A 14,218-nucleotide genomic window follows, 5' to 3' on the forward strand; every position below is an offset into this window, starting at 1 on the left:
ATGGGCAATAAAGACTCAGCCCTGTGTAGGCCATTTCTTTGAGAAGAGCCTTCTCTGTACCTTTGCATAGACTTTGCATAATACTGTAGTGCTGTATAGACCTGAGGCTGTTCTTATTTGGCCTGAAGGAATCTGTAGTTTCAGAGCTGGGCATAGGTCACAAAAAAGCATGCAGTCATCTTTACTGAGGAGCCTCAGCTCAGCTGAATAGACTTCAACCAGAGCAAATGATTTGTCTCTGCATCTCAGTTCATCATGGCTTGTAAGAAGGTAGAGTTATGCATTCAAAACACATTTCCAGTGTTCCTGTTGCACATAAAGCCTGAACTGTGCAGTACCAGATATTTTGTTCACCTGCTACTATTTTCCACAGTGCTCATTTCTTTTTAGATACTTATTGTTGTTGCATAGCAAAATGCTCTGGTATGCCAATGTTCAGGAATAGTGAACCTCTCATGGACTTCATGGAAAATTAGTCTTTTATGTAGAAGAAAAATGTGACCTAAAAGGAATTATTTTCTGCACATTGCCTTTGCTTACTGTCTCATATCACCAGTATGTTTATTCTTACTATTGCAACCATCAATAGAAGGGTGACAGGTAGATCTGGAAGAGTTGAGTCAGTCACAAGAGATGGAATTAGAAGAAAGTTGGCATGTTTGCTGCCCCTGTGTGTGCTCATTCTTCCAGGATTAAATAGGAGACTTGAGTCTTTTGGGCTGATGACAATCTGCCACCTCACACAAGCAGTAAATTCAATTTTAAAATGATTAAAAAGGGATGAATGCCAAGCTGTCTATGAATGTTAGAAGTGTATCAAGCAAGAGTGTTCAGCCTTTCTTTGAACAGCTTCTGCAGCAAATTAAAGTTGTAGGTTATCATTGAGCATCTCTTCTTTAATTGGTTATGACAGAGCCTTTAAAAGGCTGTGATAGTGATAGAGTTTTCTGGGTTGTGATTGCTTGTTCTGGAGAGGAATGTAAATAAACTGGAAGAACTTTCAGATTGCGGGAAATGTCCACTTCATTGATCTTTCTCACCAGAACATAACGTACCTTTTTTTTGAATTCAGTTTTTGTTGATTTTTTTTTTAAACCTGATTTTCATCTTCTCCTTGCTATCCTAATAGCCAGCAACCCCAACACGCACAATAGCAGCGACCCCCATTCAGTCACTTCCACAGAGCCAGTCAACACCAAAGCGAATCGACACTCCCAGCTTGGAGGAGCCCAGTGACCTTGAGGAGCTTGAGCAGTTTGCCAAGACTTTCAAACAAAGACGGATCAAACTTGGATTCACTCAGGTGAGACTGCGTACCTTAGTGCCTGCCAGTGTGGAACCTGAGGTCTCATCTTTCAAGTCTGGAGGGAGACTGCAATTCCATCTTTTCCTAGGAGAACTTGCTTAAATAGGGTTATGCTCTGGCCTTTATGTAGGGGATTTCTAAGAAATAACAGAAAAAACCATACATCCATCTTACTTCCCTGTTGGTTTTAAAGCATAGCCATTTTCCCAGCAGGGGAAAACGTGCATTTACCAGCTCCAGATGTCATTGCATGTGCACTATTCATTCTATAGGATGTGACATGAATGGGACAAAGCACTTTAAAGCTGCCTTCAGAAGTACAAAGTTCCTAAAATCATACAGCACAATTAACTGCTCTGTGTGTTTAAAAAGTGTATCACATCTGTGCAGTTGCTTTGGATGTCAAAGGGTTTTTCTCTCTCAAGTGTATTTTCCTATTAAACATCAATGATTTTCGTATTTAATGCTTTTGTTAAGGTTCCTAAACAAAACCTGAAAGGACTGTCACCTTTGAAGTCTTCTCCTTACAGAGGTGAACTGGAGTTGTGGTTTGTTTTCGTTTGTTTAAAAGTTCAGAAATACCCGTAGAGCAGAAGAAAAGTAATCTTGAACATAGTGAAAATCGTTGAATGGAGAGCACAATTAAAAGTACAAAGTGCATTTATATGTTCTGTTATTCTGCTGAAGGGAAAAGCTGCTTGAATCCAGGAGTCTTTTCTTATTAATATCAAAATGAGATTTTGTTCCCCCCTACAAAATTAAAATGTCTGTCCAGGTAAACAGTTAATCTTGGCAGGATTCTGTGGTTAAGCATGAGCATGTTTTTACTTAGAAGAAAGAGTACGAAAAAATGAAAGTATTTAAAAGTCTGAGCTCAGAGCAGTCAGTCCAACATACATGATTTATTCTCCCCCCAGAATCTCTCTGCTCTAGCTGAAAGTATGTGCTGAAGTCAGATTTATTTTTCTGGCAAAGTCTTAAATGTTTCAAAAATCAAAGTTCATAATGAAAGTTCCTGACAGCATCTTAATTATAACTCAAGAACAGAATGTTCTTAGTCAAATGAAGTGCATTTTGCTGGCATGTGTGCCTCCTTCCCTCTGTTCTTTCCGCTAGAGGGAGGCACAGAAACACAAGTGATGGACACACATAAAAGCCCGAATAGAGCAGAACAGAATAGAGTAAAATACAATAGCTTTCCCATAGCCTGACTGAGGAGGTTCACGTGGATCTCTTGTTATTATGTTTAATCTGCCCTCCTGTGAGATGATTATAAAGGCTCAACTGGACTTTTTAAGTTATATCTTAACCCTTCTTTATGGACCTTGTTGTGAGTTTTCATAATGAGGAAAAACGAACACAACTGCTCAGGCTTACATTTCAGTATTTGCTTTTGAGATTAAAAAAGGGGAATCTTAAGAATGTGCTAAAATTGCATTTGGTCATTCCTATTCTACTCTGAGTTGGTATGTGTGTAATTAGACTGTTCTAATAACTTCTACCTAATTGCATAATTGGATGATAATTAGAGACTCTGATTACTTTAGTTTCCTATAGTTGGATAAATAGACTGCCTTTCAGAGGATAAAAGAAATTTATTTCCAGTGGCACTGCAAGCTTTTTCGGACTCATGCCACCCCTAGATCTCAAAAATAATTGTAAGATTTAGTTTGCATTGCAAACTAATCACTTACTACATTCTGTCATGTGAACAATATAACAGGTTTTGAATTTCATCAGTTCTGTCTCTTCTCCCACCCTGAAAAGTGGGTGATGGATTTAAATCCTTCTGTTTGCTTCCCTTAAAAGTATCTCCATGTTTGACATACAGAGACACAATGAACCTACTGCATCTTAGCATGATTGCAGACCTGTGACTAATTGCTTAGTCTAATTCAAGCTACGTGAGTGTACATTTTAGACAATGTTATTTTTATTCTGTAAAAGATATTACCTCTGCTAGTCCATCTGAACTTCTTAACAGACCGGTACACACAATGATGTACCTTATAATCAGTTTCAGTTCATTACCAGAGCTTCATTCAACCTACAGAGTAGATCAGATGTGTATACAGTGCCTTTATACTCTGTTCCATCCATCCTTTTGGTGGTATTTCCCAATATACAAAATTCTCATCCCTGTATGTCGATACCTTTGCCTACAGCTGAAATGCTGCCACCTTTTGGCATTGACAAAGAAATGGCTAACTATTAATTTTAAATCAGATGGCAGATGTTAGTAAGAACAACATAAATATCAGAATTAAATTTAGTTTGGGGACTGGAGCAAATTTCATAACTCTTTCCTGCCAAGACATAAATCAACTTATCTCTAAAATGGTTTATGTAGCCAGGTTTTCTTCTTCATAAACCCAGCAGAGCATCCACATTACTCCTCTTGGAATGATTTATGAGTTTTAAAATGCACAGAATCCTGGCATATAAGTAGAGGTATAAATGTGAATTCCCATATGTTTCCTCTGATTGAAGGGCACACAAACCAATTGTTCTGGTCCTCTTCTAGGAAGGAAATTGTTTTCTTTGCACAACCTGCACAATTTATGAAGCTTATCGAAGGTTGTTTTCTTCCTCACTTGTGTGTGGCCACTTTGCATGCTGTTAGTGTACTCACACCAGGCTGTGGTTGTGGAACTGACCTAAAAGAAAAGCAAGCTTTATACACAATCCAACTAACCTATTTGCAATTAAACTCCACTAACTAAATGCTCAAGCTTTTCAGTCTCTTCTTCTAGACTTCTCATACTTTTTTTGGAGCTAAAAAATAAAAATCTAAGTAAAACTACTTTAGACCAAATAGTGTACTTGAAATATAAATACACTTTTTTCAAAGGGTAGGATCTTCCAGCTTTAGAACAAAGCAAGAAAATTCTATGGTGTTATTAATGGCCACAATCAAGAACAGATTGATTTTTTTCTTCTAAACAAAACTTTCAAAATATGTACTAGATGGATAGATAGATAGATAGATAGATAGATAGATAGATAGATAGATAGATAGATAGATAGATAGATAGATATTAGGATAAGCAGAATGTCTAATAGCTGGCTAAAACTGGGTTTTGAAAAGAAATAACAGATATAAAGAGATCAGCATCTGTCTGTAAATCTCCTGGATAGTTTTTTGGCAGCTGGGTAATGATAGTCAAGACTACAGTTAATCATTATTTGGAATGGTTCAACTTCTTGTCTGCTTTGAAATCTCTATCTGTTGGGGAGAAGTTTGGCTTGAACCTCAGAAGATATTAAAAGTTCAGATAAGAATATTTCTGCATCTGTTTAACTGTGATATGTGTTTGCAGACATCTTTTCAAAAGTGTTTTCTAGTAATTTGAGAACATGAATTCACTGCATTTCTGCTTATTTGAACTTTTTTCCTTCTGTGTGAAATATGCAGAAACTTAAATCTATTACTAAAGAGAGCTTGGCCCTTTTTTTATTTTAAAGAACTAAGAAAAACAATCACAAGTTAATATTCAGTGGAATGTGCTGCTCAGTGATAATGTTAAGAAGACAAAGCATCAGGGATTTCCTGGAAAGAGTTACATGGTTAAATTGACTGAGGTTTGACATTTCTCTATGATTATTGCTTTAGCATGAATCTTGGTAGCGCTGAGAAAGCTTCTGTGAAACTGAAATCCCACACAGCAGTGGAGTCACTAAGAGAACACAAGAATGTGACAGGATTCCTTGCTTTGGAAGTGCCTATGTCAGTGAATCCCTTTTTTCTCTTTCTTTGTCCAGGGTGATGTTGGGCTCGCTATGGGCAAACTCTATGGAAATGACTTCAGCCAAACTACCATCTCTCGCTTTGAAGCCTTGAACCTCAGCTTTAAGAACATGTGCAAGTTAAAGCCACTTCTGGAAAAGTGGCTCAATGATGCAGGTGAATGAGTCTGTGTATTTCTTCACCAGCCTGCCAAAGTCAGTAGGATTCTGAAAAACTGCTTCGTTGGTGCCCTTATGGTTTTATGAAGCTGCTAGTCTTTGTCACTGTCCATGGGACAAATAAGGGTGTAGAAATAAGGGTCCATGCTTCCCTTTCAATGTGCCTGTACGCATCCAAAATAGTTCCAGTATGAACTTCCAGAAATGTGTTCTGCAGACAGACGAGTAATTGCATGGGATGAGGTACAATATGCGTCGTGGTTTCCCTCCTTCATGTATGTTAATGCATATAACTTCTAATCTGCTTCCAGCTTTCTTTTTCAGATGTGTAGTAGAGAAAGGTTTGCATGATTCGTTGTTTCAGTAGGCAGAGCTTATTGCATCCATCTCCTTCTACACCCCTATGTGCATTCTTTTCATCTCTCTCCAAGAATCCATATAAATATTCTCTTTCTCCCAGTAAAAAGAGGTTTTTGTGGGTTAGGTTTTGCTTTTTCCTTTCCATAATTTTTTTTTCTGGGATATAAGTTATTCATTATGCCAATGTTGGTAGTATTCTTTTTTTTTTAATCTCCCATCAGCAAAAGGAGCTTGTACGGTGGTGCTAGGTGTCAGGATAGAAAGTCTTCAGGAGTTCTGCCAGCCAGTTTTTTCTTCCAAATATGCAACTGTACATGGTATAAAACTGATGGGTATGTAAAACAGATGGCAGGGATGGTGTATGCCTTCCTATTTTTACCAAAATGGAGAGAGCTTTATGCTGGTGCCTACAGTATTCTCTGAAATTTTGAAAGTAATTGGATGCAGTGTTGAAAATTTGTCCTACCTTGAGAAAAGGAAGTGTCATTCTGTTGTGCTGACAGGGGTTATCTTTAGGTATCTAGATCTGTGATAGAAAATGTATTACTTCACTGAGTGCTCTAGTGCACAGGGTAGTGATTCCCAAACCTTCCAGCAACCCTGGATGAGTTCAGTGCTGCAGAGAGTGTCATCATTTGCCTTTCCTGCAAGCCTGAAGAAATACTTGGATCTGTAAAGTTAAGGACTCTAAACAGTGTTGGGGTCCTTCACAGCTTGAAAGTGTGGAATGATTGTCTCTGGTTCTGACTCAGTTTCATGAAAATCTTTGGGAAAAAAGATTCAGATTACTTCAAAAGCTATTTATTTTACCTTTAGGTAAAAGCAGGCAGGAGAAGCATACCAGTTCCTTCCATTACACTACATGGGAGCATTGTAGGATTTTCTGTCACAGAACTCAGCTTGTTCTATTGGGGTTTCAGTCTGAGGAAGGGTTTCAGCACATTTATGAGTGCCATTACTTGCCCATTTGAGTCAACCAAAATGATGTTAGGCATCATGAACTCTGACATCTACTTACCACCCACAAACCCCAGGGCAGTGAGGGAACTCCAACCATAATTAATCATTTGGTTTAAATTCCCTGCAGGAACTTACTGGTTGGTTGTATTGCACTTCCTGCTATGGAGTGGGGTTAAGTGTTCTCTCTTTGTTGCTCTGGGAAGCCAGGAAGACAGGATTAGGGGTTAACAGGTAGAGCCCTGGTGAAGCTAAGGAGGGGGAGCTGCTCACTATGTAGACTGTTTGGTAGCACTGAATATCTGCCAAGCTGTCCAGAGAGAAGAATTTGAATGAACACTGTGAAGCTGACTGTGAACTTCTCTTCCCCTAGTGGGTAAAAGTAAGTTCAGGCTGCTCAGATTTCATAATTGCCTGCGACTTTCAGCTCTAGCTTGTGGATATCAGTTACTGCTGTTTTTCTTTAAACTGGGACTTGCAGTGAGTGGATGTGGAGTGGAGTGTGATACACGAGACAAACTTTGTATAGGTGTTTTAAAAGGGGTATCTTGGTAGTGTACAGGAGCAGAGAGCACCCTCTGGGCTTACTTATAGCTTTTTAGTTACAAGTAGATGTTGTAATTTGTAGATACAATGATTAATGCATGTGATCTTTGTAAATCTCTCTATATTTGGAATAGATACAGAGTGGGTCTTAATGTACCTTGCACAGATAAAGAACACTTGTGTTAGACTGCGCTGCATTCAGACAAAACCTCCTGATCTGTGTTACTTTCTTCTTTTTCAGAAAACCTCTCATCTGATTCAACTCTCTCCAGCCCAAGTGCCCTGAATTCTCCAGGGCAAGGGATCGAAGGCTTGAACCGTAGGAGGAAGAAACGCACCAGCATAGAGACCAACATACGTGTGGCCTTAGAGAAGAGTTTCCTGGAGGTCAGTGATCCTGTTGCTGTGCTCAGCCTTTGAAGAAACTTTGGTCAGCAATTAGAGCTGTTAGAGTGAGCCCATTACTGTGCTATTTAGGAAAGTGTTAGCACTAAACAAGGTAAATACAAAAGCTGTGCCAAGAAGCCCACATCAATGTCTACTTCACTTTAAAAAACAAACCCACACAAACCCCTTCAAAAAAACTCATTGGTTCTTGCAGTTTGCTGATTTTGTGATTTTGTATTCCAGTATACTGAGCAGTAGATCTAAACATTCCCCTTTCTGAGGATGGATAAATGGGGCAACATTCTGAATATATGTAATGTGAGGTAATTAGCTGGAGGGCAGAAGCACCTGTTATGGTTTGTCTCTGCTCTACCACTGATCAGGTTCTGGACCTAAATCACCTCATCCAGATTTCTGCCTACTGAAGAAGAGGCTACACTGTAAAACCTCTGAAGGTAATTTCACAGCTTTTCAAGTACTGTTTCCTTTCCTCAGAACCAAAAGCCTACCTCGGATGAGATCGCCATGATAGCTGACCAGCTAAACATGGAGAAGGAGGTGATCCGCGTTTGGTTCTGTAACCGGCGCCAGAAGGAGAAAAGGATCAACCCACCCAGCAGTGGTGGAACCAGCAGCTCGCCCATCAAAGCAATTTTCCCTTGCCCAACCTCACTGGTAAGAATTAAGAACTATGTTGGCAACGTTCGCTCAAAGAGGTAGTTCTACTGTGCTCACTATGGAAATTACAGATGCTGCACCTTCTGTGTATAGCAGACTTGTTCTCACATATTTAGATTTTACTGGCATTTTAAATATTCCACTTGGATACTGTCTAAGGTAATACTTAGAAATCAGGCATTAGTCAGGTCTTCAGTGTGCGTGTTCTATTTAGTCAGCTCATAAGCAAATATTCTGACTGGCAAATTTTCACTTGGGTTTATTGCTTTGAACTTATTTCAGTTACTGTCTCCAGTTTATATCTGGACCTTCCCTCTAACCCAATTGTTTTTTTGCAAAATAATAGTAATAAAAAAACGTTTAACAGCTCTGCCACTCCGCTCTTGTTTTGGCTGCTCTGATAAGTGAATGAGCAGCAGTAAAACGTACCATGCACTGGAACAGATTGCCCAGAGAGGTTGTGGAGCTATCTCCTTGCTGAAGATATTCCAGAACTGTCTGGATGCAATTTTGTACCATGTGCTCTAGAATAACAACACTGCTTGAGCAGGGAGGTCGGACCAGGTGACCCACTGTGGTCACTTTCAGTCTGAACCGATCTGTGATACTGCATCATTTGGAGACTTACATGATGCAAATCCATCGATACGATTGTTATCACTTTTAGTCAGAAATTATTTATATAAAAAAAGACATGGAACAAAGAAACAGTTTAGATAATACTCATGTTATTATTTTCCCACACTTGTATTTGCCTCAGGTAAACACAAACTTCATGAAAATAAGAGTAACAAAACACATGCATCAAGGTTCCTTCAGCATCTTTGCTACCAATGCCCATGGAGGTCTGTTTTCATAAATAGAAACAGTAGCTATTAGATTTCATAGTAGCTATGCTAATAGGAATGTGGTGGAATTAATATAGCCTGTAGCTGTCCTTTTGTAGTATTTATTCCACCCTCATCACCGTAGTAGCTAATACCTTCCAGTACTTCATTAAACCATTAATTTTGGTAATGTGTTATTCTTTCCCCTCATCCTTGTCTCAGGGTGTGTGCATGCAACCTTTTGTTTCAGGGGAAGGGATGTGTTAAATGTACTTAGTCTCTTTTTCCATTACTGTTTACTTTTTCCCCAATTGCAAAGCAAGGTTGCATGCCTTGATGCCAAAACAGGGAGATTTATGATAGTGTGTTCTAGTAACTGTGCAGGTTCACTCAGACTGCAACTTAAAGAAGCTTGCCTACAGAAATTTCCCTGTTATTATAATCTGCCATTGTATGTAAGAAATTGAGGTGTGAACCACAGTCTGCCTTTTATCAGTGATGTTTCACGAAGCATTTTCACTCGTAAACTTCTCTTAAGACTGTGCTACGACTCAAATGGATGTTCCAACCCTGCTGCCCCCAGCCTTCACTGATTGTGTGCTTTGTTGATTCCTTGTGTCAGCTCTGGAGATTGTGTCCATAGGATGCTTGGGCTTAGTCTACTTGTTTGACTGCAAATTAGCCATGTGAGGAACAATGATGAATTTTCCATATGGCTGGATAACCAGTGTGACTTGCAGCCTGGCTGCATGAGGGCCGGGGCCCTGAAGCAGGATTGGAGGGGAAGTCCTCTTTTGGTGGCAGCCCGGTTTTGCATTGGCTGAAGTCAGTCACTGTGACCACGGGGTGAGCTGTATTAATTCTAGGTCATTCCCTGCCCTGAAATATGGATTGTGACCTTGGCCTTAACTGCTGGGTGGACAGATGACAGATGTGATGTCTGGGCTGTGTTAGTGGGAGGTGTGCTGTGTATCTAGCTCCTGTTTATCTTATACGCTATTCCAGATAGGCAGAAAGCTTTTAGATCTGTCCCAGTTGCCCCCCTCTTGTTTAAAATGCATGAAGCATTTGACTCCCTATAAGAGGATATGCAACATGAGAGATATTTCTCTGATAATAAACTTAAGGTAAGAGAGGGGAAAGGAGGAATGTTTTAGCCTATATCCTTGGCTACGTTCTCTTGGGCAATTCTAAAGGATTCATTTCTCTCACTGATGTATAACAGCCTTCAAATATTACTGTTGGACACCATTTCTTGTCCATAAAAAGTTCTTTCTCTCCTTATATTTCATTTTTCCTCATAAGCTGGTTTCTCCAGCCTTAAATCTTTCATGTTTATTTGTAATGCCTTCAGTTTATTGTAGCTTGCTTGTAATAAGCCATCCACAAGTGAAAACTGCATTTGTATGTTTTAAAATGCAGAGATCCTTCCTCTGGCACAAGGAAACTTATCAAAGTAAAGCTTATAGTTTGGTCAAGTAAAAGTGAAATGTTATTCTTCTTCTCCATGTAAACACATTGCCCTAAATACCTTTGATAATGCTGAGCATTTACATAATTTCATCATGGAAAGAGATGTGGAGCTGAAAAGATGTTTAAACAAGAAAAAAAAATGCAGAAAAATGTATTTTGTAACTCTTTCTGTAAGAGTGACTCTGTTTAAACCAGATGCTCTCCACAAGGGGAGGCAGAGAGAGAGAGCTAACTTGCAGTCTTGAGACCGTGTGGATATATCTCCTTTCAAATACTGAGTTATTAATAATAAAGATATTGCTAGTAATTGGAGAAGGTACTGTGGTTGCTCCACTGAATGATAAAGTAATGGAATTACAAAAATGTGAGTTCATATGCAGGGTTTTCTGTGATAACTCCCTCAGCAGAGGATGGGAAGAAAGAAATCCAGCTCTAGTAGCTAACTGTCTGTCTTTGAGCAGTTGAGCAGTTTTATTCGGTTTTGACCTCCAGGTGGCAACCACGCCAAGCCTTGTGACTAGCAGTGCAGCTACAACCCTGACTGTCAACCCCGTGCTCCCTCTGGCCAGTCCTGCTGTAACTAGTCTGTCAGTCACAGGTAAGGGCTGATTTCTCCTGACGCTACATCAACCTCTACCATTTTTCCCTTTTTATTCTTAAAAAAATCATTCCGTGTTGGTCACTGGTGTCCCAGGACATTCTTGTCATTGTTCCTTGTTATTCTACTTGGAAACTTTTGTCTTTGTGACCACTGAGCTGACTTTTCTAGGGATAAAATCACAGGTGATGCTGAAACGAAATACTCAGTATTCCATTACTAGCTTCTAAGAACTCCTTGGCCTTCTTCTGGGAAGTGTTCACTTCATTGTAGTCTAAGCTTTTCATTTGAACCCCTGGTGCTTTGTGGTACTACAGAAATGTGTGTTTGTGCCCCTGTCAGTTGGGTGTGCAGCTCTGTTCAGGTGGGCAGGGGTTTCTGTTTAGTCATATCTATGTTTTGTACTCATCTAACCAGAATCAATCTTCCAGGCACAACAGAAACCACCTCCAACAACACAGCAACAGTGATTTCAACAGCACCTCCAGCTTCTTCAGCAGTGACATCACCTTCCCTGAGTCCTTCCCCTTCTGCCTCAGCCTCCACTTCAGAGGCATCCAGTGCCAGTGAGACCAGCACAACACAGACAACCTCCACTCCCTTGTCCTCCCCTCTTGGGACCAGCCAGGTGATGGTAACGGCATCAGGGTTGCAAACAGCGGCGGCAGCTGCGTTACAAGGAGCTGCACAGTTGCCTGCAAATGCAAGTCTTGCTGCCATGGCTGCTGCAGCAGGACTAAACCCAGGCTTGATGGCATCCTCACAGTTTGCAGCTGGGTAAGGATGAATTTTGCACACCTCTTTTTGGTGAGGTGAACAGAAGAGGGAAGAAGGATTCTTGGGATAAGTTGCTGTTACATATCACTGTTTCCTGGTGATCCCAGTGCCATTTATCTCAAATTCTGAAGGTTTACTCACAGGTGGTAATTGACCTTTCCCATCAACATATACAAATGTTGTGTTCACTTTAAAGATGCGTTGCGACAACATTGTTATTTGATAAGTCATTCATCTACTGCAGAACTTAAGAGCTGCAACTTACCTCTGAATCATAGCATCTGTCCAACTAATTGTAAAATGGAGAGAGGGCCTAGACCCACTTCACCCCTCTGTATTCATTTCTCCATCATGAGCAAGAAATTGTAAAAGATGCACGATGATGTGTTGTTGAAGTTGTAGGTTTAAAAATGTTGCTCAGACACATGACTCTTGGTGTCTTTAATTCCTCTTGGTTTACAGATTTCTTATCTGAATTTGGGAGAGGATGATAGCTCTCTAACAAGTGACACTTTCCCCAAAATACTCTACAAAAATATTTTACAGCAACAATCAATACAAGTCATGTATTTGCAGTGCCTGTACTTGTCACTAACCACTCATGGAGGAAAACTAAAATCAACTAAAAATACCCCTTAGTCTCTGGTCTTTCCTTCATCCTCTTTTTTATAATTTTAAATATGATGATGTATTTATGAACAGTGACAAGCTTTTCTTAAAAGTAACACTCTTTCCCTTTTCCCCTTCTTCCATGATTTTGCTTCCTGCAGAGGTGCCTTACTCAGTCTCAATCCAGGGACATTAGGTGGTGCTCTCAGCCCAGCCCTGATGAGCAACAGTACACTGGCAACTATTCAAGGTCAGTAGTGTTTCTATTAATGCATCTCTGTCATACAGCTTCAGTTTACAGGCTTTGTTTTTCTCTCCCAAAGAAGAACACTGACTTCTCAGCACTGGACATAAATTTTATAGGAGTAAAGGTTTTACAAAATTTAAAAGTGCATTCTGCATATCACAGAGATAACAGCAGCTACAACTACAGAAGAGGAATCAGATGTATATGGTCTTAGGGTGATTTACAGGAGGCACTTAAGATAATTATGTGTTCTAGAATTTATTTTGTTCTCCTTCTCTCATTGGCCTGTATCCCTAGCAGGTTAAAGATTTACATTTTATAGCTCTTCTCTAGTTGCTTGAGCAGACTTGTGCTGTTAGGTCTGTTAGGAGGGCAGTTCTCAGCAAGTCTTGATCCTGAATTCTTGTCCTCTTACATATTTAAAGAGAACCTATGGAAAAGATCCTGCCTTCTAAAGTCCTTACACAGAACTTTTTATACATTAATTCTCGTTCAGAAGAGTAAAAATTTATTTTGGGAGTGCCGGATGTGGCCAGAAGTTACTACTGGCTTCAGCAAGAATTATTCTCAGTTCATAGTCTATCATGGTACAAGAGGTCTAGCTAACCTGTCTGCTCAAATATCCCCTAAATTAGCTGAACAAATCTTGTTTCCAGGTTACAAGAAAGAACCATTTCATGAAGCATCAGAGATAAATTTAGGAGATCATAATCTAAGGCAGACTGAATGTTAGGCCGATGAGAGTAAGTTGTAACAGTGGTTGGTTATACATCAACATTCAAAATGTTACACCCAAGGTTACATGACCTTCTTCATATTGTGGTAGCTGTCATTTCACATGAACACTCATCTCAACCCTTTCCAGTGCAAGCTGGTGAATGTACAGGCTCTCTTTGGCAGGAAACATAAACCACTGTTGTGCTTAAAGATCTGAAGAAAGGCACAATGGGATTAGCTTAGGAGCAAACAACAGAGGCATTTTAGTATCTGCAAGGTCTTGTCTGATTGTTATTTAAAAAATAAACAACCTATGGTGAGACAACTGTCGTTAGTGGTGCAGAGAGCAAATCAGAAAAAGTAAAATGCAGAGCCCCCTTGCTTTTAGGCACATTTTGCGTTGTTGCTTACTGATAATGTTATCTCCTCCCTGCTCGATTTTCCCTTTTTTTTAGCTCTTGCATCTGGTGGCTCTCTTCCAATAACATCACTGGATGCAACTGGAAACTTGGTGTTTGCCAATGCTGGAGGTACCCCTAACATTGTAACTGCCCCTCTGTTCCTGAACCCTCAGAACCTTTCTCTGCTCACCAGCAACCCAGTTAGCTTGGTCTCTGCAGCTGCAGCCTCCGCAGGGGCCTCGGGACCAGTCGCCAGCCTTCACGCCACCTCCACCTCAGCCGAGTCCATCCAGAACTCTCTTCTCACAGTGGCCTCTGCGAGCGGGGCCGCATCCACCACCACTACTGCCTCCAAGGCACAGTGAGCCGGGCTGAGCTGTGCTGCCAGCAGCCTGTTTCACTGTGCGGTGGGATTGGCTGCCAGCAGGG

At 40.3% G+C, this 14,218-nt stretch overlaps 1 protein-coding gene across 6 annotated transcripts in view; it reads left to right on the forward strand.

Moving 5' to 3' along the window:
* POU2F1 (POU class 2 homeobox 1) overlaps positions 1-14,218 on the forward strand; it is a 59,584-nt gene that overhangs the window by 34,258 nt on the left and 11,108 nt on the right. For 3 of the 6 annotated variants that reach the window (XM_027888232.1, XM_027888233.1, XM_027888236.1), the window contains 8 exons: positions 1,130-1,303; positions 5,069-5,210; positions 7,317-7,462; positions 7,958-8,137; positions 10,933-11,038; positions 11,470-11,815; positions 12,586-12,674; positions 13,844-14,214. In XM_027888232.1, coding sequence (XP_027744033.1) covers positions 1,130-1,303; positions 5,069-5,210; positions 7,317-7,462; positions 7,958-8,137; positions 10,933-11,038; positions 11,470-11,815; positions 12,586-12,674; positions 13,844-14,154 — 1,494 coding nt within the window. In that variant the 3' untranslated portion in view covers positions 14,155-14,214. Of the gene's footprint in view, positions 1-1,129; positions 1,304-5,068; positions 5,211-7,316; positions 7,463-7,957; positions 8,138-10,932; positions 11,039-11,469; positions 11,816-12,585; positions 12,675-13,327; positions 13,415-13,497; positions 13,823-13,843; positions 14,215-14,218 lie in introns of those variants that run through there. The other 3 variants (XM_027888235.1, XM_027888234.1, XM_027888237.1) reach the window with 3 other exon arrangements.

The sequence above is a fragment of the Empidonax traillii genome, unplaced genomic scaffold (genome assembly GCF_003031625.1).
Source record: "Empidonax traillii isolate 1590-97213 ecotype Southwest subspecies unplaced genomic scaffold, ASM303162v1 scaffold236:size2090792, whole genome shotgun sequence".
NCBI lineage: Eukaryota > Metazoa > Chordata > Aves > Passeriformes > Tyrannidae > Empidonax > Empidonax traillii.